General features: G+C 48.5%; 1 protein-coding gene across 1 annotated transcript in view; it reads right to left on the reverse strand.

The window, feature by feature from the left end:
• The window catches only part of Rrp12 (ribosomal RNA processing 12 homolog), a 35,612-nt gene that overhangs the window by 4,790 nt on the left and 5,684 nt on the right, over positions 1-25,138 (reverse strand). The window contains exons 5-31 of the mRNA XM_031390326.1: positions 23,569-23,674; positions 23,270-23,386; positions 20,374-20,512; positions 20,161-20,288; positions 19,471-19,569; positions 18,826-18,917; positions 16,658-16,769; positions 16,180-16,277; positions 15,331-15,445; positions 13,735-13,877; positions 13,491-13,612; positions 11,834-11,898; positions 11,589-11,751; positions 11,121-11,275; positions 10,885-10,952; positions 10,183-10,276; positions 8,584-8,742; positions 8,400-8,480; positions 8,124-8,229; positions 7,816-7,923; positions 7,187-7,344; positions 6,000-6,091; positions 5,681-5,848; positions 5,412-5,581; positions 5,078-5,203; positions 3,074-3,123; positions 730-796 (exon numbers count right to left, since the gene is read on the reverse strand). Coding sequence (XP_031246186.1) covers positions 730-796; positions 3,074-3,123; positions 5,078-5,203; positions 5,412-5,581; positions 5,681-5,848; positions 6,000-6,091; positions 7,187-7,344; positions 7,816-7,923; positions 8,124-8,229; positions 8,400-8,480; positions 8,584-8,742; positions 10,183-10,276; positions 10,885-10,952; positions 11,121-11,275; positions 11,589-11,751; positions 11,834-11,898; positions 13,491-13,612; positions 13,735-13,877; positions 15,331-15,445; positions 16,180-16,277; positions 16,658-16,769; positions 18,826-18,917; positions 19,471-19,569; positions 20,161-20,288; positions 20,374-20,512; positions 23,270-23,386; positions 23,569-23,674 — 3,101 coding nt within the window. The remainder of the gene's footprint in view (positions 1-729; positions 797-3,073; positions 3,124-5,077; positions 5,204-5,411; positions 5,582-5,680; positions 5,849-5,999; positions 6,092-7,186; positions 7,345-7,815; positions 7,924-8,123; positions 8,230-8,399; positions 8,481-8,583; positions 8,743-10,182; positions 10,277-10,884; positions 10,953-11,120; positions 11,276-11,588; positions 11,752-11,833; positions 11,899-13,490; positions 13,613-13,734; positions 13,878-15,330; positions 15,446-16,179; positions 16,278-16,657; positions 16,770-18,825; positions 18,918-19,470; positions 19,570-20,160; positions 20,289-20,373; positions 20,513-23,269; positions 23,387-23,568; positions 23,675-25,138) is intronic.

Raw genomic sequence — 25,138 nt, forward strand, 5'->3', positions numbered from 1 at the left:
AGAGAGAGAGAGAGAGAGAGAGAGAGAGAGAGAGAGAGAAACAAACTGCAGCTCTTCAAGAGGCAGTGTGAAGGAACAAGATCACACAGCTAAGTAACAGCTGGACAAGGAGTCCTGAGCTGAGGCTTCTCAGTCCCATGGATTATAAGGATTTCTACCCACTATGTTATCTTATTGCAAGAGGGAGCCAGGCTCTGGATGCAGAGACTAAGTCAAGTCACAGTTCCTGTAGCACGGTTAGGGTTAGGATGACACAGGGTCCAGAGAATACACTGCTGCAGACCAGAGACTGCCTCCATAGCTCTGGACCTCCAGATGCACTGTGAGCAGAACCAAGGCAGACCCTGTGGTACCCCTCATGAGGAAGGAAGCAGAGGAGCCACCCTGTTGCTTCCAGTGTGGAGAAGAACCCTCTGACCAGGCTCTAATCTTGGGGTATTCAGAAGAGGCTAACATATCACAAGGGCTACTTAGAAACTCCACAGAAAGATGGCTGGGTAGGAGGAGCTGAGCTAAGGGGCCTGTCAAAAGGGCAAACCTAACCACTAGGTCCCTGAGGCTAGTATCTCCCTGTCCCTCAATCTAGTCCTGACTCAGGCTGACAAGATTGGTCAGCCAATCTGTGGAGTTGTCAACAGTGCAATGTCATGGTTCTGCCTTCCTCTCTGTAACACCCAGCCTGATGCAGGAGAGGGGATTTATGTCCCAAGGAAAGAAAGGATACCCTACCTTGGTACCGTGGAGGGATCTCCAGCTCATCTTCCTCATCCTCCCTCTGCCGCTTAAGCGTCTTTTTCTATAGAAAGATGAGACAAGCAGGGAGGCAGTGAGCCAAGGGTCAAGGCCACAACACTAATGAGGGCGGGAGCAGGGGTGGTCACCTGCCTTGATGACAAAGGCCCTCTGCCAAGCTCTCACTGCCAACTGCACAGAAGTGCATGCCCACAAAGGGAGAGTGATGATCTCATATCACACAGATGGGGGGGGAGGGAGGCAGGGCTCTCCCCTGCATTCTGACAACTGGATTTCCCTCATCACACCTCAAAGCTATTGACATCAGTCAGGCTGCCTTCCTGGCAAGCCCAGTTCCACCTCTTTCCCTCATCAGGACCTGGGTAGGTGGAAGACCCTGGGCCTTCAATGGACAATAGGTTCACAGAAGTTATAAGTCGATGGAACACATGGACAAGTATGATACAGCACATGCTAATCAGCACCTACTGCAAGCCTGGTGCCAATACTAGAAATGCACAGGAGGAGACGAGGTCGTCACAGGGCAGCCCACAAGCAAAAACACTACACCATGGGGAGAGCTGAGGGTGGGTTATCCAGGGGTGACCTAGTTCCCAAGGTTGCTCCATTCTGTGGTCTGATACTAGCCTGGAAGCCTTGAGTCCACAGGCAAGGTGAGGGCTAGGGGTGGCAGGCCAACGGATCAGGCTGAACATGTGCCCAGTAACATGGATGCCAGGTTCACTGGCTATAGCACAGAACTGTGGCTATCTAGTGAGGACCAGAAACTGGAGATTTGGGACTCAGGCTGCACAACAGAGGATAATGGCTGAGCTTTATTAGCAAAGGCTAGCCCACTAACTGGTTTTCTACCAAGGATGTCTTGGCCCCAAGCATCTTATGCTCCCAGAACCATGTACACAGACAGAAGCACTTAGCAATGCCACAGAGAACTTTGGGATGTTGGTGGAAGTTGCTGACTGTAGGACCCAGCCACTGATGTGGTCACCACTAGGGTGCTCTTGCTGCCTGGAGGGAAGATGTCTGATTTTTCTTTTTTCTTTTTCTTTTTTTCTTTTTCCTTTTTGGTTTTTTGAGGCAGGGTTTCTCTGTATAGCCCTGGCTGTCCTGGAACCCACTCTGTAGACCAGGCTGGCCTCAGAAATCCGCCTGCCTCTACCTCCCAAGTGCTGGGATTAAAGGCATGCACCACCACTGCCCGGCAAGTCTGATCTTTCTATCTCTAAGCTGAGATTCATCTATAGAGGACTGTGGTCAGTCCTTGCTGGCCAGAAATAAGAGGCAGCTGCCAAGAGATCCCCAGGACTCCTAAGAAGGTTCCAGAAAATCCAGTGAGGCCTCAACCAGAATAATGTCCAGGGAATATGAACAATGCTAAAGAACAGCTATGATTCAGTCAGCACCACTAAGGGTACCAGCTGTCTACACAGAACCCTGGACCGGAGCCCAGGGAGCCTGGGTATAGTGACAGGCTCCTTCAACCCTCTAGCAACATGAGACTGGACTGCGGCTGAAGCGAGAGGAGGCAGAGTAGAATCCAGCCCAGGGAAAGAGCCCTGGTGAGCAGAGCTGGGTCACACAGGAATGGCCTGTGGAGGGGAGGTATCGCACGGGTGGGCAACAGAGGCCACACGGGATTCCCCTGGGGCACCCTTGAGAAGCTTCTTGCTCCTCACTCTTCACTCTGTATGGCTTTCCTACATGGTTTCCAGTCTCCAAATAGCTTCACTCTCGACATTCTTTTTCATATACATATATATGTATATGTATATACATATATATACACATACACACACATATACACACATATATGTATATATACACATACATACATATATGTATATATATGTGTGTATATGTATGTATATGTATGTGTATATGTATATATGTATGTATATTTAAATTTTGTTTGTGTGTTTCATTTACATGTATGTTTGTGTCTCCTGGCACTGGAATTATGGATAGTTGTAAGCCAACATCTGGGTACTTGGAACCGAATCCTGGTCATCTACAAGAGTGAGAAGTACTCTTAATCCCTGAGTCACCTCTCCAGCCCTCTAATATCCTAACACCAGCCCTGAGTCGCCTCTCCACCTTCTGATAAGTTCTTAACAATAAATTAGCTGCCGGGGCCTGGTTTGTCAGAAGGCAACATAGGGCAGTTTATTACATGTGTGCTCTACACTGATTCACTTTACATGCCCATCCACACTGCACCAGTAATCCTGCACACTGAGGGAGAAGGGTAGATGCATGTTTGTGTGTGTACGGGGATTGGGGAATAGGAACTCTGGGCCAGGACGAGGCCACAATTACTTACACTTCTGACACTGGCTTCTTCCATCACATCGGTCATCTCTTCATCTTCCCCTGGAGTCAGAGGGCAGACAGGCTCATGAGCATCTGGGCATCCCTAACCAACCTTATCCCCATGTCCTCTCTTTAGCAGAAAGATGACATTAACTGCAGCTCCAGAAGACTGCCCTCTCCAGATCCGTGCCCTTTTTTCCATGGGAAACCAAACTGCTGTCCCTCCTCCATTCCAACCATTCAGCCCCTTCAAGACGTGAGTGACTCAGAGAGTCAGCACCATCTCATACACACCCTCACTTAGCGACAATTTTACCTCCTACTCAAAAAACTTTTTTGCTCACTCTGTGTAATGGGGCCATGTGGGAATAATAGAAAACTATGAAGCTGACCATCTGGAGGGAAGAGATTCCAGCAAAGCAAAGCAAAGCAATAGCCAGAAGACAATAAAGACGGCATGTGCAGGGGCTGGGAATGTAGCTCAGTGGAGCATTGTTCTAGTATGTACCAAGTGCTGGGTTCAGTCCCCAGTACTGCAAGAAAATAACCCAGCCTATGACTAAAGATGTACAGAAGAGAAGCTGGGCGGTGGTGGCGCACGCCTTTAATCCCAGCACTTGGGAGGCAGAGGCAGGTGGATTTCTGAGTTCAAGGCCAGCCTGGTCTACAGAGTGAGTTCCAGGACAGCCAGAGCTATACAGAGAAACCCTGTCTCAAAAAAAAAAAAAAGTACAGAAGAATGACAACTGGCACGTGGGCGTTCTGTGCGCGATGAGGCCTAGTGGCTAAGGGACCCTAGAGACAACACAAAGGAACACTGTAGGATCTTAATTGGGAATCAAGTCTACAGGAACCTGAGGAGCACAAAGGGTGGGAGGGAAGCAGAGGAGAGACAGTCTAAGGAATAGCACAGGCCACCTTTACACTAAGTACACACATGGGAGCCAGCAGACAAGCAGCTGGCAAGTGAGGGGCAGAGGAGCCTGTGTGAGGAATCAAAGACCACAGCTCAGCAGTGAGCCACAGAAGGCAGAGGCAGACACTGCCCACAGTACTAGGAACAGAACGCAACACCTCACGCATCCCAGGCAATGCTCCCTTCCTGAGTGGGCCACTGTGTTTGGGAAGGATGACGCTCTTTTAGAAGACATGGCTCTACCTGTCACCAAATCAGCTTAGGGTTCAGCTGGCTTCCATTAAAAACCAAACCAAGCCGAACCGAAAAACAGAAAAGGAATAAGGCAAAAGAAGCATAAGAGATGCTCATGCCATGCACAGTGAGGGGTGTTTCCCCCAAGTTTTGTTTAAATTGTTGTATGTATACTGCATTAAAAACAAAAAACAAAAAACAAAAAACAAAAAAAAAAATAGAGTATTTTGAGATCCCGTTTTTAAAATTTTAGTTTGAGGACTGGAGAGATGGCTCAGTGGTTAAGAGCACGGACTGCTCTTCCAGAGGTCCTGAGTTCAATTCCCAGCAACCACATGGTGGCTCACAACCATCTCTAATGAGATCTGATGCCTTCTTCTGGTGTGTCTGAAGACAGCAACAATGTACTCACATATATAAAATAAATAAATCTTAAAAAAGTCACGGGAATCTGGGTGGTGGTGTCACATGCCTATAATCCCAGCACTCAGGAGACAGAGAGAGGATTATCTCTGAGTTCAAGGTCAGCCTACTCTACAGAGTTCCAAGACAGCCAGGGTTATACAAAGGAACTCTGTCTCAAACAAAACAAAACAAAACAACAGCAAAAATCATAGGTATGTTAGTAAGTATAGAGAATATATGAAATAAAAATAAAAATGTTTTGTGTGCTCAGGAAAATCTGAGGACCTGGAATGTTCAGGGGTGGCCTTGTGGGTAAGCTTCTCAGATCTGTTTCTATGCTTCCTCAATAAATAGTCACTATATGAATAGGCCAAGAGCCCTCAAGTACATAAATGAATATCCAGCCAGCAGAGCCCTGGCCCAGCTGCCAGAGCAACTGCTCCTCTGTGGAGACCCTACCTTTAGCGCCATCTTCTTCCTCCACCTTGTCTCCATCTTCCTCCTCCCGTATGATCAGCCGGCCATCAGCGCTCAACTTGAAGCCATGGTCCTTCTTCCTGCCCCGCCCAGACCCAGGCTGGGTGGCTAGTAAAGTAGTTTGGCATGAGGTGAGACAGTCAGTCCTAACCAACTCTTCCTCCCTCAGAGTCCCCGCAACACCAAAGCTCCCAACTAGGGGACTTCTAGGCCTTGCCCACAGGCCATCCACAGAAGCCAACCCCTGCTTACCACCCATGAACCCAGCAACCGGGCAAGTCTACTCTGGGTTTCTAGGTAAGCTGTTCTTGCTCACCAAGGACTCGATGGGCCACCTTGGGATCCAGGAAGTTGAGGGGCTCGTCACCACCACCTTCCTTCAGCCATGCCCGGCTCCTCTGTCGTGCCAGCTTCCGCTGCTCCTTGCCCTGGCCCCTTTCTTCTTCCTCATCTTCATCCTCAGAGTCAGCCAAAATCTCTTCAATGCTAAATTAGAGAAGTCTAGCAATCAATGCCCCGCTGGGATGGGGGGACTAAGACACTCCCATGACAGATTAAGGCCTTGGGGCTGTGCCATGGTCTTACCTATCACCTTTGCTCTGGATGGGCTCCTCTTCCTCTTCCTCCTCTTCCTCCTCCTCCATAGCAGCCTGGCTCAGGGCACGATGCTTCTTGGCTCGGGTCTCAGCTTTTCTGATGTTTACCAGGACTTTGTGGTATTCTGCAGGTAGCAGACCCTTCACCAACTCGAATCTGAGCGGGACAGAGAAGGGTTGTCTAGAGGTACTTGCCAGGGATCCCTCCTCAGGGGCAGGAGCTGTTCAGGAATGAGTAATCTTCCCTGTGGCCCACTAAGAGACCAAGAATCCCATACCCTGACCCTACCCCATTCAAGTGCACAGACCCAAATTTGCGGATGAATTTGATGAACAGGTTCCGAAGCTTCATACGGAAGTGCCGTCGCATGTCATCTGACAACTTCCCAATGGCTTCCATCTAGCAGACAGAGCACCAGGGTGTGAGAGGGAGCACAGTGCCTTCCGCCCTGCCCGTCTTTCCTTGCTGTGCATCTGGGCCTAGCTAAGGGGGAGGTATTGGTTGTCCTGTTCTCAGGCCACCTCTTCCTTGGCTCAACTATGTTTCCTTACTTTGGAATCCCATCTTTCCTCTATGCCCTCTTTCATATCACAGCTGTGATTATCCTTCTGAGGTGACAATTAAACACTCTCCATATGTTCTTCCAGTGGTTCTTTTACAGCAACTCAATGGGACAGAAACCAATACTAACACAGGCTCATCTGATTGCCAAGTGGCCATAAAGGTACCACTTAATCCACTCATTCTACTTTGCCAGATACTACCCAGCATCCTGAAGTCTCATGTTTCCTATCATGCAATCATTTTCATCCAGGCTCATATGGGTGACACCTGTGGATGGCAAACCTTATTACCAGTAAGGTTTTCAGTGGGGCCAGAGAACAAGGTCCCCACATATCCTTTAATGGGATTCAGGATGTTCTAAATACAGAGACAGAGTAGATCTCCACTCTAGCCGTGCCTTAGACTGAAGGCTTTTGGAGAATAGTTATCCCCGCTTCCTTCCTTGAAGCTAAGGTTTGACTCAGCAAAGATATGCAAGAGAGATCTGAAGGGCCATGTGACGCAAGCCGCTGGAAGTGGGAAAAAGTTAGCAAACAATCCAGCTTGCAGGTGGCGTGGCCTGCAAGTCCAGAGACCTACCCCAAGGGCCTTTTCAGATCCTCTGTGCCCTGGTGGGGATGGGAACAGTGACCCTACAGAGAAAGAGCGCAGTCTGGCTCTTGAGACTAGGCCTGCTTCTCTATCTAACATGGGAGAAGCCCCGTCCCTTGGCCTTTGCTCTGGGACATAGGGTAATGAGGGACATTATGGGCCTTTATACCTTCTTTGTCAGTCAGCACTCTCCTACAAGCCTCTCTAGGGCTCCTTAATTTGCTTCTGCTGCTCAGAGCAGTAGTGAAAACGTTCTGAACTAATGTGACCAGAGTCCCACGGAGTTCACACTTGCATCTCAGGAGCACCTATCACCCAATGAACAAAATGGAGCCTCACCACTAGTTGCACGTGCTTAGCAAGGTGCACCACGTCCATGACCACCACGGCCACCTTGATGAAGCCTAGTGCAGATTTGACCACATCACGGGTTCGAGAGGCCAGCAGCAGGCACACGTTCTCCAGGAGCTGCTCCACTGTGCTTGTCCCCATCAGCCCTGTGCACAGGAGCTGCTGTCAGATACCAAGGCCCTCAAACCCAAGACCCACCCATGGGTCAGATGTTGTCAGGGCCTTTCTGGGTCTAACAGTTTGAATACCACCATGGAGTATCCATGTGTTTCCAATCTTAGAGATTAGCAGAGGTTCTAAGAGGTTAGTAAAGCTACTCAAAGTTTTATGTGGTTGGTAGAGGAGGGACCAGAACTAAGACACAGGGATGGGCCAACCCTCTTTCTGACCAATCTGACAAAAGTCCCAGGACCAAGACACTGGGACCTACAGCTGCTGGGTGGTTCGAGGTAAGGATGGAGGGAGTGTGTTGTGGGAGAGACTGGGAAGCAGCAGGGCCGGGCTCTGGGTCTGTTTGCTGTATCCCGATGCTTTTCCCCACTCTGGCGTTACCCTGTCCTGGTTTTTGGGGCACTCTTTATCATGACAGCACCCCAGGCCTTCAGGTAAACACTTACCTTTGAACTCAAACAAGAGGTGTGTCAGAGCCAAAATACTGCAACTGACTGTGGTAACTGCACCCAGAAGGCCAGGATAGATCAGGACAAGGTATCGCTGCAAGGCATCTGAGGACAGAGAGTGGAGCAGTTACTCAGACAGGGTGCTCAGGGATGGGCACCTAGGCCTTCAGTGCAGTCCTCTCAAAGCCACAGCCAGGGCAGGATAAGGTGTTCCCTCCACCTTTTCCCTAAGATCAGGGCCTTTAGGACTCTTCTCTCAGCCTGAAGGCAGTTTGTCTACTCCAGCTTTCATCCCACAGTCTCACCTTCCTGGCTAAAGCCAAACCGCAGGAAAGCGTGGCCCATCTCTACCAGCAGGGCGAACGCATTCTTCCTTGCACCCACTGACACTTCCTTCGTGCACAGGATCACCTAGCCAAATAGCCTTGTTAGGACATGCCACCGAGGGGCAGCATGGGTGAGCCACACATGCCCACACACTCTAGGCAGTGAGTGGAGCATGAGCTCAGCACTGTTACAGCTCTTGCTTCAGGCCATCTCTTAGAAACCATAAAACACACATCCTCCCCTCAACCCCTCACCTCTGGGATGAGGGCAGCGATGAACTCCTCATGCTCAGCTGACAGCTTTTTCACAATATGTATGAGGCACTTCAATCGGGGCTGTGGACACAACAACATTGGGATCCTCCAGTGTCACCGCTCCTCTGGGTATGCCTGTTGACGCCCTTCCCCCCTTGCAGACGAGGTGGCCCAGAGCCCTCACCCTTTTAGCAGGCGACGATGTGCTCCGCAATGAGTCCAGCAGAGTCTTCTTCAGATCATCTAGGTGGCTTTGCACGAAACTTGCCGCAGGGCCCTGAGAACTGGCACACACCTCCTCCAGCACGCGGTAGGCCTTCTTCTGTACCCCATGGACCTTGCTCTGAGAGGGGAAAATAAAACACAGAGATAGTAAAGGGACTGGGTTCCACTTCATCCTGTGACATTCCCCAAGCATCTACTAGAGAGGATTCAGAGAGAAGCTGGTCTGGAAACAGGAACCATAGCTTCAGGGACAAAGTCAGACAGGTTTTCCAAGCCATTCTTCTCACCACCACTAAATAACAGATAAGGGGGCTGAGGTGAGGGCTCAATGATTCAAGGTTCTAGTTCTTTCAAAGGACCCAGTTCAATTCTCAGCACCCACATGGCATCTCACAATTGTCTGTAACTCCACTTTCAGATCATAACTGCCTTCTTCTCATCTATGTGAAGCCAGGCACACAATGCAGGCAAACATACACATAAAATAGAAACAAATTAAAAAAAATAAAAGTAATAAATAGCAGACATTCAATGTGGGCTGCTGGCATCAGAATATGCTAGGGGTGACACACCTGGCACTCTCTGACTAGAGTGTTCTCTCTGAAGGAATTCCCAGGACTCTCCCAGCTCATCCCAGGCTGTCCTGGACATGTGTCCACCTGCACATCTTCCTCTAGCTACTATACAAACTAGCGGGGAACAGGGTACTGGTCCTCAGGAGAGTGCCACTGGGCTGCACACTGTAAGTAAGCCACACCGTGAGCATTTTACACAGGGCCAGAATGAGCAAAGGCATACACAGGCCAGCTCTATACAAGACCTTAGGAGTGTGGCTCAGAACACATGCCTAGCATCTACGAGAACCTGAGTCCATCCAGACAAAAAAAGGAAAAAGAAAAAAGAAAAGAGAAATGAAAAGAAAGAAAAAGAAAAACAAAATGCACCAGTAAAATGGCCCAGCAGGCAAATGTGCTTATTACCTGGTGATGTGCACCTGACAATCTTAGTTAAATCCTTGGAACCCACATAAGATGGACGGAGAGAACCAATTCTACAAAAATTGCCCTCAGACTTCCATCTACCCTCATTATAATACACAAATAATAAATTAAATAAAACTTTAAGGAGAGATAAAAATAAAGGACTTATCTAGGACTCTAACTCTCTAATAAAAAGGCTGGGTGAGGAGGTGTAAACCTGTAATTACAGCACAGAGACAGAGGCAGGAGGATGCAGTCCAGGCCAGCTTCCAATACATAGCAAGTTCAAGGCCTGTTTGAGATACGTGGGTATCTGCCTCAAAGAACAGTCTGAGGAGGCCACAGTTGGTCAAAGGTGGAAGAAGGCAGACTGGGAGGGCTGAAGGCTGGGGCAGGCCTAGAATGGCAACAGGAAAGGAGAGTGGCCTTTGTTCTACAAGATACACCTTGGCACAGGCTAGAGCACAGCTGTACATTTTAGTGACAGATGAGCGGGATGGACCTTAAGGGAAACCACTGTGGGAGTAGGCAGGGTAAGATCTGGGCAAGCAGCAAGGATGGGGATGAGGAGAGCTCACCTCAAGGTAGGGTCGGATGGTAGAGTATAGCTTACTGATGGCAGCTTCATCCGAGTAAGGAGCCAAAGCCACAACCAGGTCCAGGACAGACAATCTGCCAGAGTGAGAAACAGGAAGGGACTTAGGGGGCTAGAGAAGGGCAGAAGCTGTTTCCACTTGCGGTTGGGCCCACTGCCCTCCACCCCGCACCCCCCCCCCAGGCATTTGCAAATGGTAAGTAAGCAAGGTAGCAGTGCACTCAGGGATCACTCAGAGCACCAGTGCTCTACACAGCTAGTTCTCTGTCCTCAAAAAGCCACCTTACGCTGGGCGGTGGTGGCACACGCCTTTAATTCCAGCACTTGGGAGGCAGAGGGAGGCGGATTTCTGAGTTCGAGGCCAGCCTGGCCTACAGAGTTCCAGGACAGCCAGAGCTATACAGAGAAACGTTCCAGGGACTATCATCACACCCACTTTACAGAGGAGGGCTTAGAGGCAGAGTATGTAACTGGTCTAAAGCCATGAGCTGGGAAGGGGTGGAGTTGGGACTGAACTCACTTATCTTTAGGATCCATCCTTTCCCCATTCTTCAGTAATAATGAACTAATCAGACCTCTCAGAACAGCTAGAACATGGTTTCTCAAGACTGCTAGAGTGAACCCAAAGGCTCTGCTAGGTACCCTTTGGCTACTAAACTCAAATGAGGAAGCTCAGAACACCTACCTGGTGAAATCAGAGCTGGCAGGATCGAGAACCTTCTCAGTGGCTTTTCCCAGGAAGCCATTCACCAACTAACAGCCCCGATGGAGAAAGAAACAGTGACCATGGCAGCAGGTTCCTGAGTTGGTCCCCAGCCCAGCCACAACTGCTGTGTAAAGTCCCCCGACCTCCAGCGCCTGCCTGGAGGAGTCTGGCCTTTCCAACAGCTAACAGCACCCCCACCTCCTCCCAGCACTCACCTGACACTCAGTTATGGTGAGGTACGTTTTGATGGTTTCCAGCACAGCACGGCGAGGGGCTGCTGCCTCTCCAGCTGCAACAGGCTGCCCATATAGGTTGAAGAGGATTGGCAGGAAGTTTTTGGCAAAGCGGCTCACTTCAGCACGGTCAGCCTCTGGCAAGAGGACCCAAGTTTGCATTGAAGGGACAGAGGTAATAGTACCTCAGTGGTCACATCCTTTTAGAGGACCCCTTGGCAGAATTAAAAAGCCACAAGAATGGACCTTCTGTCAGGAGAGGCTGAGGCTAGGGCACACAGAAGCCTCCAGGTTCAACACTGCACAATCCACAGGAGATCTCACACTTCGGTGAGAGGCATGCGGCAAGGACCAACGTTAGCCTCCTGGAGCCCAACAGCGGCAGCGATGGTAGCAGTACAGACGGCTGCCTGGCACCCACATCATCTTCTCAGCAGCTCCCACACTTACCTGCTTCACAGCCCTTAGTGATGAGGGTGCGTAGGGCCTGGCACACTGTGACCCTTAGGTCTGGGCGTTCATTGATAGCTGTGCCCAGAGTCCGTGCCAGGCCTTTGAAGGAGGCAGCGACATCTGTGGGCCTTGTGCAGAATCCAGGCAGGAGGGTCCAGATCTGGGAAGGAGGAATTTGGAAATTAAAATGTGACTTGTATCCTGAATGCTCCTTCCTACTACCTTCCCCAGCTGACCCTCACCTGCCACTGGAGCGTATCATAAATCTTCGACTCCACTGTGCTGCCTGCCTGAGCCAGGTCCATTGCTGGAGGGTGTGACAAAGACATGGTGTAACCCAAGAAATCCTTTTGGCCAATTGGCCTCATTTTACCAAAACCAAAAGGCCTACAATAAGGATACAAATATGGGTAATATCTCCCCACAATTAACAGCAACACTAATTACTCTAATGAAAACAAACCTATGGATGTAGGCATTACAGTTGCTACCTATGATCCTAGCACTCAGAAGGCTCAGAAATTCAAGGTCATCCTCAATTACTTATCTAATTCAAGGCTAAATGAGACCCTGTCTCGAGAAAAAACCCAACATCCCAGGTGCTTACAGAGATGCGGACAAGTCCCATTTTAGTTACTTGCCAATAAGAAGTCTTTTTTCCTGGTTTTCGAGATAGGGTTTTTCTATGTAGCCGTCCGTGACTGACTTGTGACTCAGCCTGGTATAAACCAGGCTGGCCTCAAACCCAGAGATTTGCCTGCCTCTGTCTTCTGAGTGCCAGGATTAAACACATGCACCACTACTACACGGGCTGACAATTTTTTATTAACAAGGAAAAAAACACTTTGCAGTACCGAGGATTGAACTCAGAGACTCATACAAACCAGCTCACACCATAACACTACAGTAACGATTTTTAGAATAACTCTCTCTTGGTGTTTTTTACCTTTCTGTTTAAATGCTTCCTATATATTCCTTTTTTTTTTTAAATTTTTTTTTCTTTTAAGATTTAAGAGTGACTGGAAAAAATGTAGCTAAAATGAGCATTGGAATAGGCAAAGGGATTACTAATGGCAGCAATTCTAGTACTCAGGAGGTTGAAGTACAACTACCTTGGGTGTGAGGCCAGAATGGGCTACATGAAACCTGGTCTTAACAAAACAAAATACCATTAGGAGATAAATTATTAATAAACCTTTGTTTTTTGTTTTTTCAAGACAGGTTTTCTTCGTATAGCCCTGGCTGTCCTGGAACTCACTCTGCAGACCAGGCTGGCCTCAAATGCAGAGTCCCACCTGCCTCTGCCTCCTGAGTGCTGGGATTAAAGACATGTGCCACTACCTCCTGGCAATAATCATTTTAATATCCTTAAGTACCTTGTTGCTGGGTTGGAGAGATGGCTCAGCAGTTAAAGAGTACTGACTGCTCTTCTGAAGATCCTCAGTTCGAATACCAGCAACCAAACCACATGGTGGCTCACAACCATCTCTAATGAGATCTGATGCCCTCTTAAGAAGTGTCTGAAGACAGCTACAGTGTACTTACATATAATAAATAAATAAATCTTTAAAAAAAAACCGAAACCTTGTTGCTTGCAACCCAAAGATGTAGCAGGGTGTGGTGGTGGTGCACACTTTCAGCCTCAGCACTCAGAAGGTAAGGGCAGGCAGATCTCCATGAGTTTGAACCCATATACTTAAACACACACACCTGTAAATCCATCTGTAGGTTTATCAAAGTCTATGGAGCATTTCCTCAGTATCCATGAGGGACTGGGTATAGGATACCCATAGAAATGAAACTCCAAATGGTTAAGTCTCTTAGAAGAATGGTACACACACTTTCCCCTAGTCATTAAATCACTTCTAGATGTCTGATCAACAGCCAGGGGCTCCATACCTTTTCTCTTAAGAGTGGTGGCCAAGGGCAAGAAGTAAGTGGTGAAGAAACCAAGTCGTGTTTCCCGAACATGATCCCGGATGACAGGCAGCAGCCAGCTCCGTGGGAAATCCAGAGTCTCCCTGTGAGAAGAGAACCAGACTGAAGGTCCCTCTGTGTAGAACATTTAGTAGACACCCTTCCTGGAAAAGAGCACACTGCATGCATCTTCTGGGCTCCTGAAGACAATCAAGGTCACACTTACTCAGAGCCATCGATTTCCAAAGGCACAGCCTGCAGCACCACCTCGGGACCCATGCTGGTCACTGCAGCCCCCACGGCCTGGTCTAGGGCTGCTGTGTGGGGGAAGTGAGGGGAGAGGCGCAGGTCACACAGGGACTGGAGGCACTGGAACAATGAGAGGATACAGAGAGACGTGATGGCAGGGCCAGGGTGTAATGCTGAAGCAGAGCAATTGCCTAGCACAGTTGAGGTCTATGATCAAGCTCCAGTATATAAGAAACAACAAAATGCAATTTTTCTGCTGACCAGGGAACAGTAGCTGACTTATCAAGAGGCTCCTTACTCTCTAATGGTTTTATTATAGACCCAAGTTTCAGAGAAGGGATCCAAGGTCTAGACCAGGCTAGGTTTCACTCCAAAGGGTGGAGCCAGATTCTGGACACAGATGAAGCCCACAGAGATACATACTAATGATCCAACTGACTCAATGGTGTGCCTAATCCCTTCCTAAGGCCCAGGACATTTAAAAGGTTCTGTTTCATTTAACATGAAAAACTACAAAATTTCACATACAAATGATGTAGATTCCAATTATCTTAAAGAATGGGAAGATGTGACCAAGGCTGGCCTACAGCCAACCATGAGCTTGTACTGAGGAGACAGAGGAGCACTCTCCAGTTCCCCTCAGTATCAATCAGTCTTGCTTCTCATAGCCTTGCCTGGTTTGCCAATCCTCTAACCCTGACCTAGCGGAATCAGAAAGCAATGAGAAGATGAGAAAGACCCAGGAGCTAATCCACCAGCTGCAACTTGACCTGGGATCTACTCAGGATTCTCAGACCTTAGATATTTCACCCTGGGCTGGAGAAACCCTGAGACCTAAAGCTGTTAAAATATCAACACTGTATTCTCTGGTTACACAGCATTTTGAGAATTAAAATTTGAGAGGCTCAGAAACGGCTCAGCAGTTAAGAACACTGCTGCTCTTGCAAAGGGCTAGGGTTTAGTTCTCAGTACCAACATGGTGGATCACAACCATCTGTAGTTCTAGTTCCAAGGAATCTAAGACCTCCTTTCTCATCTCTCAGGGCACCAGGCACATATGCATATGTACATGTATGCAAATCAAAACTCTCATAACATAAATAACTAAACCTTTAGAAAGTTTTAAAAGGAGGGCTAGAGAGATGGCTCAGTTAAGAACATGGCTGCTTTTCCAGAGGATGGGGGTTCAATTCCTAGCACCTACATAGCATCTCACAAACATCTGTAAATCCAGTGCCAGAGGATCTGACACACTCATACATGCAAACAAAACACCAGTGCACATCAAAGACAGACAGACAGACAGACAGATATTTGAAAAAAATTAAAAGGGCCAGGGCACCGCAGGATTCTAAATCAACTTCAACCAAGGGAACTAGGCTGGTGTGGTTACCATCCATCCACCCTGCTTGCTTTTCCCACACTGGTCACCTGGAGCCCTGGTACCAGGCACCTGCTGTGGGCACTGTCAACACTGGGGTGGGTAGAGTATAGACATGTCTTTCCTGGCTAAGAGTCCTCAGACCAAGGACCCAAGTGCCACCAGTGCTCAGACCAGGAGCCACCAGCTCACCTTCTTCATCACAGGATGGGCCTGTTTTCCACAAGTTTCAAAGAAGACGCCCAGAAGCTGCAGCACAGAGCTCCAGGCCGCATGAAATTTGTATGTCAGGCCCTCTTCCACTGCCCTGCCAAGGAACAGGACAGTCAGGGCCACAGTCCCACCATCCCAGGAAGGTAACAGGAGTGGGTATTGTGAGCCACAGACCACACTAGCTTGTAAAAGGGAGGGGCCCAGGGGGACAAAGCAGAGAGCTAATGCTTAGAACGTGCTTATGCTTTTAGTTATACACTCCTACTGACTGAAGAGAAACGCAGGATGTAGTAATATGTCCCATTTTCAGATGAGGAAACCAAGGCTCAGAGACATGAGGACAACCCAGCAGACTCCATGGTCAGCCTTTTACGATCAAGATGGCCTCTCTTTCCCAGCTGTAAGAGCGTTAATACTAGTCTCCAGCACAAGGGTCAGCAGTTTCGTTTCCCGAATGCCCAGCTACATGCTGTGCTGCTCTCCCACAGAGGAGGGCTCAAAGGCATAAAAAGGTAGAGGAGATTGCTCCAGACACCTGGGCTTTGCAAGCAACAGAGCTGGATTCAAAGCCAGCTCCAGGGTCCAGACGCTCAGAGGCAGGGCTCCATGAGTCACACTCTATATCACATAGTATGGCACCTTTCCTAAATGCCTCTGAAACATAGCACACCCGACTGGCAGGAGCTGCTCCCTCAGGCAGACATCTGGCACTTATCCCGATTCTATGGATCACCTGGTACTGAGTGCACTATCCAAAGTGGTAAATGGAGCTCAGGACTTTCAACAAGTCCCCTTTGTACCCTCCTCATGGGGACACCACATTCTCACCTGAACATCTTAGCGATGTACTGGGAAGGACCTGAGGCTGAAGATGTCACAGAGCCAATGTCAGCAATGTGTGGAGCCACACACTCCTTCAGGATCTCCTACAAAGAGAGGCCAGGCTGTCTAGTCCCACTCACCTTCCCAGACAGCTGCTTTTTGAAGTTCCAAAAGACTGTTTCCCAGCTGGGCGGTGGTGGCGCACACCTTTAATCCCAGCGCTTGGGAGGCAGAGGCAGACGGATTTCTGAGTTTGAGGCCGGCCTGGTCTACAGAGTTGAGTTCCAGGACTGCCAGGGCTACACAGAGAAACCCTGTCTCAAAAAACCAAAACCAAAACAAAACAAAAACAAACAAACAAAAAAGACTGTTTCCCAATGTGATAAGCTCCCCCAGTACAAAGCTGGCCATGTGAGGTGGCCTGGGAGACAGAATAGCAGGCACCACCTCTTATGCTAAAGCAGGGTTTAGCAGGCTGAAATACCTTCAGAGTCTGGGTAGCAGCTGCCACCACTTGTGAATGAGGGGAGAGAAGACAAGTCACTGCAGTTCCAAAAAACCGAGCAAGATGGCCTAGCCCCAGGTCTCGCTGCAACCTGTCAAGACAAAATGTTTCTGTGGAACCTGGCCCTGAGCCACACAGACCTGAGCCACCAGAACTCAGGTGAAAACATCTATTGGCTTGCAGGGTCCCTCCAAGTCCCTCTGGAAGGCCATTTCAAAGAAGCACTGTCCTTGAAGTAACAATACATGGGGTTTAAGTTTACTTAAACTGCCTTTTAGTAGCTTGGCCCACAGAATGAGAGCTTCTCTTCCTTAACAACTCCTTCTTCCCTGCCCCTTACTCTTCCCAGAGTCAAATCAAGAGTGTTTAACTGTAATATAACAGACAAGATAATAAAAACCGCTAACACTTTCATGATGCTCCATACCAACTACTAACATAACAACAGGCATTTCACTCCAACCTTGCAGCAGTTACCAAGTCCAATTCCCACTCTGCAGATGATGAAACTGAGACACATTAAGACCGCACAGTGGGGCAGAATGAGAGGGACTCACACACCCAGGCAATCTGAACTCAAAACATAAAAACAAAAAGCATCACACTTGAGGGTCAGCAAGATCACTCTGTGGTAAGGGCTCCCCCAACCCCAGCCACTAAAACTGACAGGTCATCTCTGGAGTCCATCCAGTAAAGGAGACGCCCACTCCTGATTAAGACATGCATGCCATGGCACACGCATACCACATATACACACATACAACATAAAATAACACCTGGGCTGTGGAGGGGCTCAGCAGGCCTCTTACAGCCTGAGCATGAGGATCTCTGAATCCCTCAAACTCTCACAAAGCTGAGCTCAGTACTAAGCCCAACACATCTATAGCAAGACAGGAGGTGGAAACAGGAGAAGCCCTGGCAACTGAGGCCAGTCAGCCTAGCGTATGCCACAGCAAACAATAACGTGACCATGCCTCAAGTAAGAAAGACAGTGAGAACTGACCCTTGAGGTTTTCTTAGGACCTCCACAACTGCGCTTACTGTGGCATGTGTGTTCCAGTAACTCAACACCTATGAACTCACACACACCATACACAAACACATGCAAAAAATTAAAATAACCAAATAAAGATCACACCAAGGCTGGACATGATGGCTCACAACTGTAATCCCAGAAGTCGGGAAGCTGAAGCAGGCCAGGCCAGCCCAGGCGTGCTAGCACACGTGTTTAATCCCAGCATTTAGAAGGCGGATGGATATGGATATCTCTGAGTTCAAGACAGTTTTGTCTATATAGCCAGTCAGGGCTATGTAATGAGATTCCATGTTCCAAACAAAAAACAAAATCAAAACAAACAAAACCAACAACTCAACAAAACAAAGAATCCAGCTGAGATGGCTGGGGTAAAGGTGCTTGCTCCATAGTCTGAAGAGCTCAATCCCTGGAATTCATTCGCATAATGGAAGGAGAGAACTGACTCCTAAGAGTCTCCTTCCACAAAAAAAGAAAACCCCTTCACCCTAAAGCACAGAGCGAGCTGAGAATCAGGCTCTAGGTTGCCTCCGACCCAGAAGGTGCTGTCCTCAGCGTCTTGTTGCTTGCAGCTAGGGAGTCACTGCTCTGGTGAGGTACTGGAGAACGGCCATGCTGCCCACCCTTGCTTTCCTAACACAAGAACAGGTCCTCACCCACACGACACAGGCCTTGATACTGAATGGCCTCTCCAGCTCCTGGTTCATGTCCCTCCCATCTGCATGAACAGTGGACAACCTAAAGGGAGACCCTAGACTGATGTCCATCATCCCTACCTGACCAGGGAGACCCTAGACTGAAGTCCACTATCCCTACCTGACCAGGGAGACCCTAGACTGAAGTCCACCATCCCTACCTGACCAGGGAGACCCTAGACTGAAGTCCACCATCCCTACCTGACCAGGGAGACCCTAGACTGATGTCCACCATCCCTACCTGACCAGGTTGATGGAGACCCTAGACTGAAATCCACCATCCCTACCTGACCAGGGAGACCCTAGACTGAAGTCCACCATCCCTACCTGACCAGGTTGATGGAGACCCTAGACTGAAGTCCACCATCCCTACCTGACCAGGTTGATGGAGACCCTAGACTGAAGTCCACCATCCCTACCTGACCAGGTTGATGTGGGCTTTCTCCATGACCTTAAGCCAGGCCAGCAGGGGCTGCAAGTCATTCTCACTGGGAACGTAGTCATATAATGCCTAGAGGGGAGACAGAGATGAGCAGGAGAGTCTCAGTCAGCAGTAACCCCCAGGAGGTTGACTCTTTCCTAGATCTTGGTGAAAGCAGTGTTGTGAATGGTCAGAGGTCACAGCCACCTGGCTTCCCCTGCTCCAAGCAACCCTCCCAGGTCCCATATTCCAGGAACAAAAGGCTCTAGGAGTGGAAGTGAGGTGCCTCACCTCCTGGTAATCACTGAAGTAGAGTCCTTCTCGGACGAAATGCACGTCAGTGTGTATTTTGCAAACAATTTTGGGGAGCTGTATGCCTCCCTCTGAAAGTCTACCCACAGATATCTAAGTTAGAAGTCCTCTCAAGCTGAAATCATTTAAAGTGTTAACTAGATCAGGAGTCCATGCCCATGACCACTAAGGCAATTTCAGTGGGCTCCACCCTCCCCCTCCCCCTCTTCTGTCTGCAGGCTTGGTTATTCCTCACTGGGACAGCTTAGCCCAAGCAACCTCACTGCTGTAGAAGGCAGCAAAGCTGGCACCCCAGCTATGAAGTTTACCCTCCCACAGCATCCGGCCTCACCGTGATGATTTGGGCGTTGAGTTCTGCTGACAGGGTGCTAGGGCTGGGCTTGGCATGGAAGAGGTTATGGAAGGCCTGCATGGCACAGGCTGTCACAAGCTGCAGGAGACACACAGACTTAGTAAGAAAACACAAAGTTCATAGCTGCCCTGGGGCTCTCCAACTCCTGCTCCATCACACGAGCTACATGGAGCCTACAGGGCCCCTAGACTCCCAGACACCCTGAAGACTGTCTCTAGTAAGACATGGCAACCAACAAAAAACTTCAGATGACGTAGGGACTGGGACAAAGCTCAGTGCTAGAGAAAGCCTTACCTAATATACAAAGGCCCTGCATTCAATCCCAAGAACACGTAAAACAAAGTTAGGGCTCTTCAGGTAAAGTGCTTGCCACCCAAGTCTGATGGCCTAAGCTTACTCTCTAAAACCCGTGTAAAGATGGAAGAGTCAACTCCCTAAAGCAGCTCTCTGACCACGTGTGCACACACGCACGCAGAGGAATCTGAAATCAGCTTCCACACAGCCTTAAGATGAGCCAGCAAGATGATGTAGTGTCGTGTCTTCGGCTTACGGTGAAAGCAGGGTCAGGACAGATAGCCTTGCCTCTTAGCAGCGGGGATGATAGACCCATCACAAAGCTTGGCACCACTCACTCACTCAGTTCCCACTCTTCATGTGTCTAGCCCTTACCACATGGTTCAGGGTCATGACCCGAAGCAGAGTCTCACTGCAGCTCTTCACCAGGCCTTCTGGGAAGCAGGGCAGCATGTCCTTCAGCAGTGTTAGCATGTGCAGTGTGGTGGTGGCCTCTTTGGAACCTGGTAGACAAAGGGGAGTTTTACTCCTAATCCTCCTGTTTTCTCCCCACTTCTCCTCCACCTGCCCTGGGCCTAGCTACCTCACCTCCAGACTTCTCAATCTCCTGGATGCAGAACTTGGCAGTGGAGATAGCAGCAGGATGATGGGCCGGGGCCTTTTCCCCAAACATGAAGTCACTGCCCTTGAGAACTGAGCACACTCCATGCTGAGCAGCCTTACGGATCTGATGGGAACAAGGATAGATCAGCATTTTGGATACTTGGCACAAGCGCCACTAGAAGCCTGATGGAACACCTACTATATAATACCCACTGATTTATCAGGATTATACACTACAGAATCCTAAGCCTATTAACTAGCCAAATGGCCCTGCGGCAGCCCAGAGACTCAATCTCTGAGCAACAGGGTCTTCCTCAGACAGGGATACAGTCATTTAATTACCCAGCAAGACCAGGACCACTGCTCTAAGTGTTAACCAAGTGCCAGTAAGCAGTAGACGATACTTGCCTGAGGCAAGAAAATAAGCAAATATAGAGCAGAAAGTAAAGAAACTTGCAGGTACTGGAGAGACGGTGCAGAGGTTAAAAGCACTAGCTACACTTGTAGAGAATCACGGTTTAGAATCTAGGACCCACACAAGAGACTTACAACCACCTGTAACTCCAGTTTCTGGGCATCTGGTGTTCTGGTCTAGACTCCAGAGGTACCAGATATGCATGTAATACACATACATACATGGAAGCAAAACACTCACATAGCTCTGGGTGATGGCATACATTTTTTTAATATTTATTTTTATGTGCATTGGTGTTCTGCCTGCAGATATGTCTATGTGAGGGTGCTGGGTCCCCTGGAACTAGAATTACAGGTGTGTGTGGTTGCTGACAATTGAACCCTAGCCCCATGGAAGAGCAGCCAGTGTTCTTAACCCCTGCACCATATTTTCAGCTCCAACAGTATACTCCTTTAATCACAGCACTAAAGAGGCAAAGACAGGTAGGTCACTGTGAGTTCTGAGGCCAGCCAGGGCTACAAAGTGAAACCCTGTTACCAAAACAAACAAACAAACAAACAAACAAACGACATCTATCAATACACAAATAAAAACCATTTTTTTTAAAGCTATGTTGCTGACAAAGTGTCACTCTAATGAAGTGGCACTGTAACAGCGACCTAAAAGTGTGTTAATGATCACATGAATACACAAGGAAGGAGGCAAGAGACACCTGCATTACAAGCACTTCACATGGGCATCATATGTTCCCAACCCTAAATTTCTGAGGAAGCAGCACAGACCCTCTTGCTGAGTGCTGCTACAAAGAGGGACTGCCCCAGGCCTGAGACTCCACACAGCTCTACTGCAAGACTGGAGCTATCTCTTAGTTAGGAGGCCCGGGCTTACAGACATTAAGTAACTTGCCCAAGGTGATACGCTAAGATGAACTAAGAACCCAGCTCAGAGTTGGGATGGGTGACAGGCTTGTAATTCAAACTACTGTGGAGGGTGAGAAGGCAAGTGAAAGTTCCAGGCCTGCCTAGATTAGACTACAGAGTGAGTGCACAGCCAATCTGGGTAGCTTAGTAAGATCCTCTCTCAAAACAACAGAGCAAGAACGTGGCTGAAGAAAGACCTCAGTGGTAGAGTGCTCGTCTAGTATGTACAGGGCCCAAGGTTCAATGCTCAATATTGCAACAGCAAAAATGAAGGGGGGAGCACGGAAAGGAGTAGGGTCTGTATGGTGCCAGATACCCCATCAAGACTGCCATCTCCTTGCCAAGGAAGAAAGAAGGACTGAGGAGGCTGAAGAGACTCAGAAGCACCAGGCTGTGGCTCTCCTGCTGGAGAAGCGCTGCTCCTCATTTTCTGGATTTAAGTAGACAAGGCCTCAGAAGCAGGGAGCAGAGTCTCAGGCAGAGTCTCAGGACTTGGGCTGGGAATGGTGGTACAAGCCTGTAATCCCAGACAGGTGGATCTCTGAGTTCAAAGCTAGCCTGGTCTACCCAGCAATTTCCAGGTCATCCAGGGTCTAAAAAGTAAAACCTTGTCTCAAACAACAAAAACAACAAAGGGCTCCCAGCACTTGGGAGGCAGAGGCAGGCAGACTTCTAAGTTTGAGGCCAGCCTGGTCTACAGAGTAAGTTCCAGGACAGCCAGGGCTATACAGAGAAACCCTGTCTCGAAAAACCAAACCAAACCAAACCAAAAGAAAAAACAAAAAAAACATCCAACAAACTGCAAAACCTCAGGGTTAGGGAAAAGGCTTAGCAAGTAAGTATGTTTGTGCAAACATGAGGACAAATTTAAATCCTCAGAACCGCAGAGAATACAGGTAGGGGGTGGGGGTTGAAGAGGTGGCCCAATGGTTAAGAGCACTTACTGCTCTTCCAGAGGACATGGGCTTGGTTTCCAGTACCCACATCAGGTGGCTAACAATTGCCTATAACTACAGTTGCAGAGGACTCAATACCATCTTGTAGCCTCTGTAAGCATATGTACACAAGTGTCACTCACACAAATACAAATAAATAAAAAAATACAAATAAATAAAAGTCAGGTATAGGGCTGGAGAGATGGCTCAGCGGTTAAGAGCACTGACTGCTCTTTTGAAGGTCCTGAGTTCAAATCCCAGCAACCACATGGTGGCTCACAACCACCCGTCATGAGATCTGATGCCCTCTTCTGGTGCATCTGAAGACAGCTACAGTGTATTTACATATAATAATAAATAAATAAATCTTAAAAAAAAAAGTCAGGTATAGATTAGAGCATGTACTTGTAAACTCTGAAATTATACAGAGCGCAGACAGGAGGATCACTGGGGCTTACTGGCCTCCAGTCTTAATCAGACATTACACACACACACACACACACACACACACACACACACAAAACTAAGAAAAAAAACAAACCAGGAATATACGTTTTAAGTTCTTTCCAACCCAGCTCAGACGGTTGGTTCTGGAGCAGCCAGAGTCTCACCTTTGGCTTGGCATGCACAGTGAAGCTCAGCAGTCCATGGTACACCTGAAGGGTGACAGGATAGCCCCAGGCCTCCAGGCCTTGCTTCCGAAGGAGGATGGCCAGGCAGGAGAGGACCTGAAAGAAAAATGTAGAAAGTCCCTCAGCTCTACCAGCCACAGGGAAAGAGGCCAGGGTCTCAGCAATCCTAGAAAAGCCCAGAGAGATCTGTTTAACGATCATGGAGTCCCCCCATAACTGCCAAGGAAAACCCATGCTTTAACCACACCCACTGGACTCAGGAACCTGAAGGCACTGACCCATCGGAGTGCAGAGGTGGAGCCGCTGCTCGCCTGGGCGGACATGATGTCCATGAAGGCTTTGGAGGTAACTGAGAACTTCTTCATGAGCACAGGACTTGGCACACTGTGGAAATACAGACTCAATCCAGAGCAGCCAAAGAAAAGCAACTGAGAGAGGACCTGGTGTTAAAGGACAAGCACTCTGGCCCAGCCATTCAGCAAGTCACCCATCAGCACAGAAGCTCACCTGTCTACCACTCAGGTCAGTGTGCTCTCCATGCCTGAGCTCTGGCTCTCTTATCTTCCCTACCAGCCAGCCTCTGTACTATGGAATGAGGGCATCGCAGGGTCACATAACCTCATATAAGCCTCTGTCCTTTCTGTGTAGATTGGTGCCAATGATTCAGCCTCATTGTCCTTTCCCAGAAGCCAGCATGATAGCCCAAGGCACATCCAGGGCCTGATGCAGAATACCTGTGGACATTCAAGTGTCTCCTTTTGATTTTCTTCCCCAGGTTTTTTTATGTTTGGTCAGTTGGTTTTATTTTTTTCTTCCAAATTTTATTTTTAATTATGTGTATGTATATATATGTGTGGATATGTACATAAGTGCAGGTATCTATGGAGGCAAAAGTCACTGAGTCTCCTGGCACTGAAGTTAGAGCAGTTATGAGCTGCCCCACATGGACACTGGGAATTAAGCTCGGATCCCTACAAGAGCAGTGTGTCCTCTTAACGGCTAAGACAGCTGCCAAGCCCCTTTGAGCACTTTTTGAGACAAGCTCTTATGTGGCTCACTCAGCCTGCCTTCAAACTTACTATGTAACCAAAATGAACCCTGAACTCCTGATTCTTCTGCCTCTACCTCCCAAATGCTAAGATTATAGGTTCTCAAGTATCTTTTTAAAATATTTTTCAATTGCTAATCTTGGTAAAATATACAGTCATAAGTCACCAGGTCAAGTTATAAAAGCTACTTTAAATTGTAAACTTGACACAACCTAAAATTAGCTGGGAAGTGAATATTAATGAAGCTCTAGCTACACTGGGTTGGCCCATAGCCATGTCTATGGGTATTTGTGTTAATTAAGCTAATTCATGTTAGAAGACCCACTCCATTGTATGTGACCTTTTCCTAGGCAAGGGATCCTGAACTGTCTAAGACTGGCGAGCAGGGCAGGGAGCTGGCTCAGGGTTAAGAACACTTGCTGCTCTGCAGAGGGTCTGGGTTAAATTCCCAGCACTCACACTGCACTGATCCCAGCTGGCTATAACTGGAGTTCCAGGGGATCTGACTCCTCTTCTGGTCTCCACTGTACCTACACTCTCATGGTGCACATAAATTCTCACACATACGCATTCTGTGAAAGTATCAGAGGGCAGTGAATCCTTCAAAGCTGGAGTTACAGGCATTTGCAAACATGCCTGACATGGGGTACTGAGATCTGAAACCTGGTCTTCATGTACTCTTAACTGCTGGGCTGTCTCTCAACAAAATATTTTCATCTTAAAAACCAAGGATGTGGGGTCTGGTGAGATGGCTCAGTGGGTAAGAGCATCGACTGCTCTTCAGAAGGTCATGAGTTCA

The sequence above is a fragment of the Mastomys coucha genome, unplaced genomic scaffold (genome assembly GCF_008632895.1).
Source record: "Mastomys coucha isolate ucsf_1 unplaced genomic scaffold, UCSF_Mcou_1 pScaffold21, whole genome shotgun sequence".
NCBI classification, from domain to species: domain Eukaryota; kingdom Metazoa; phylum Chordata; class Mammalia; order Rodentia; family Muridae; genus Mastomys; species Mastomys coucha.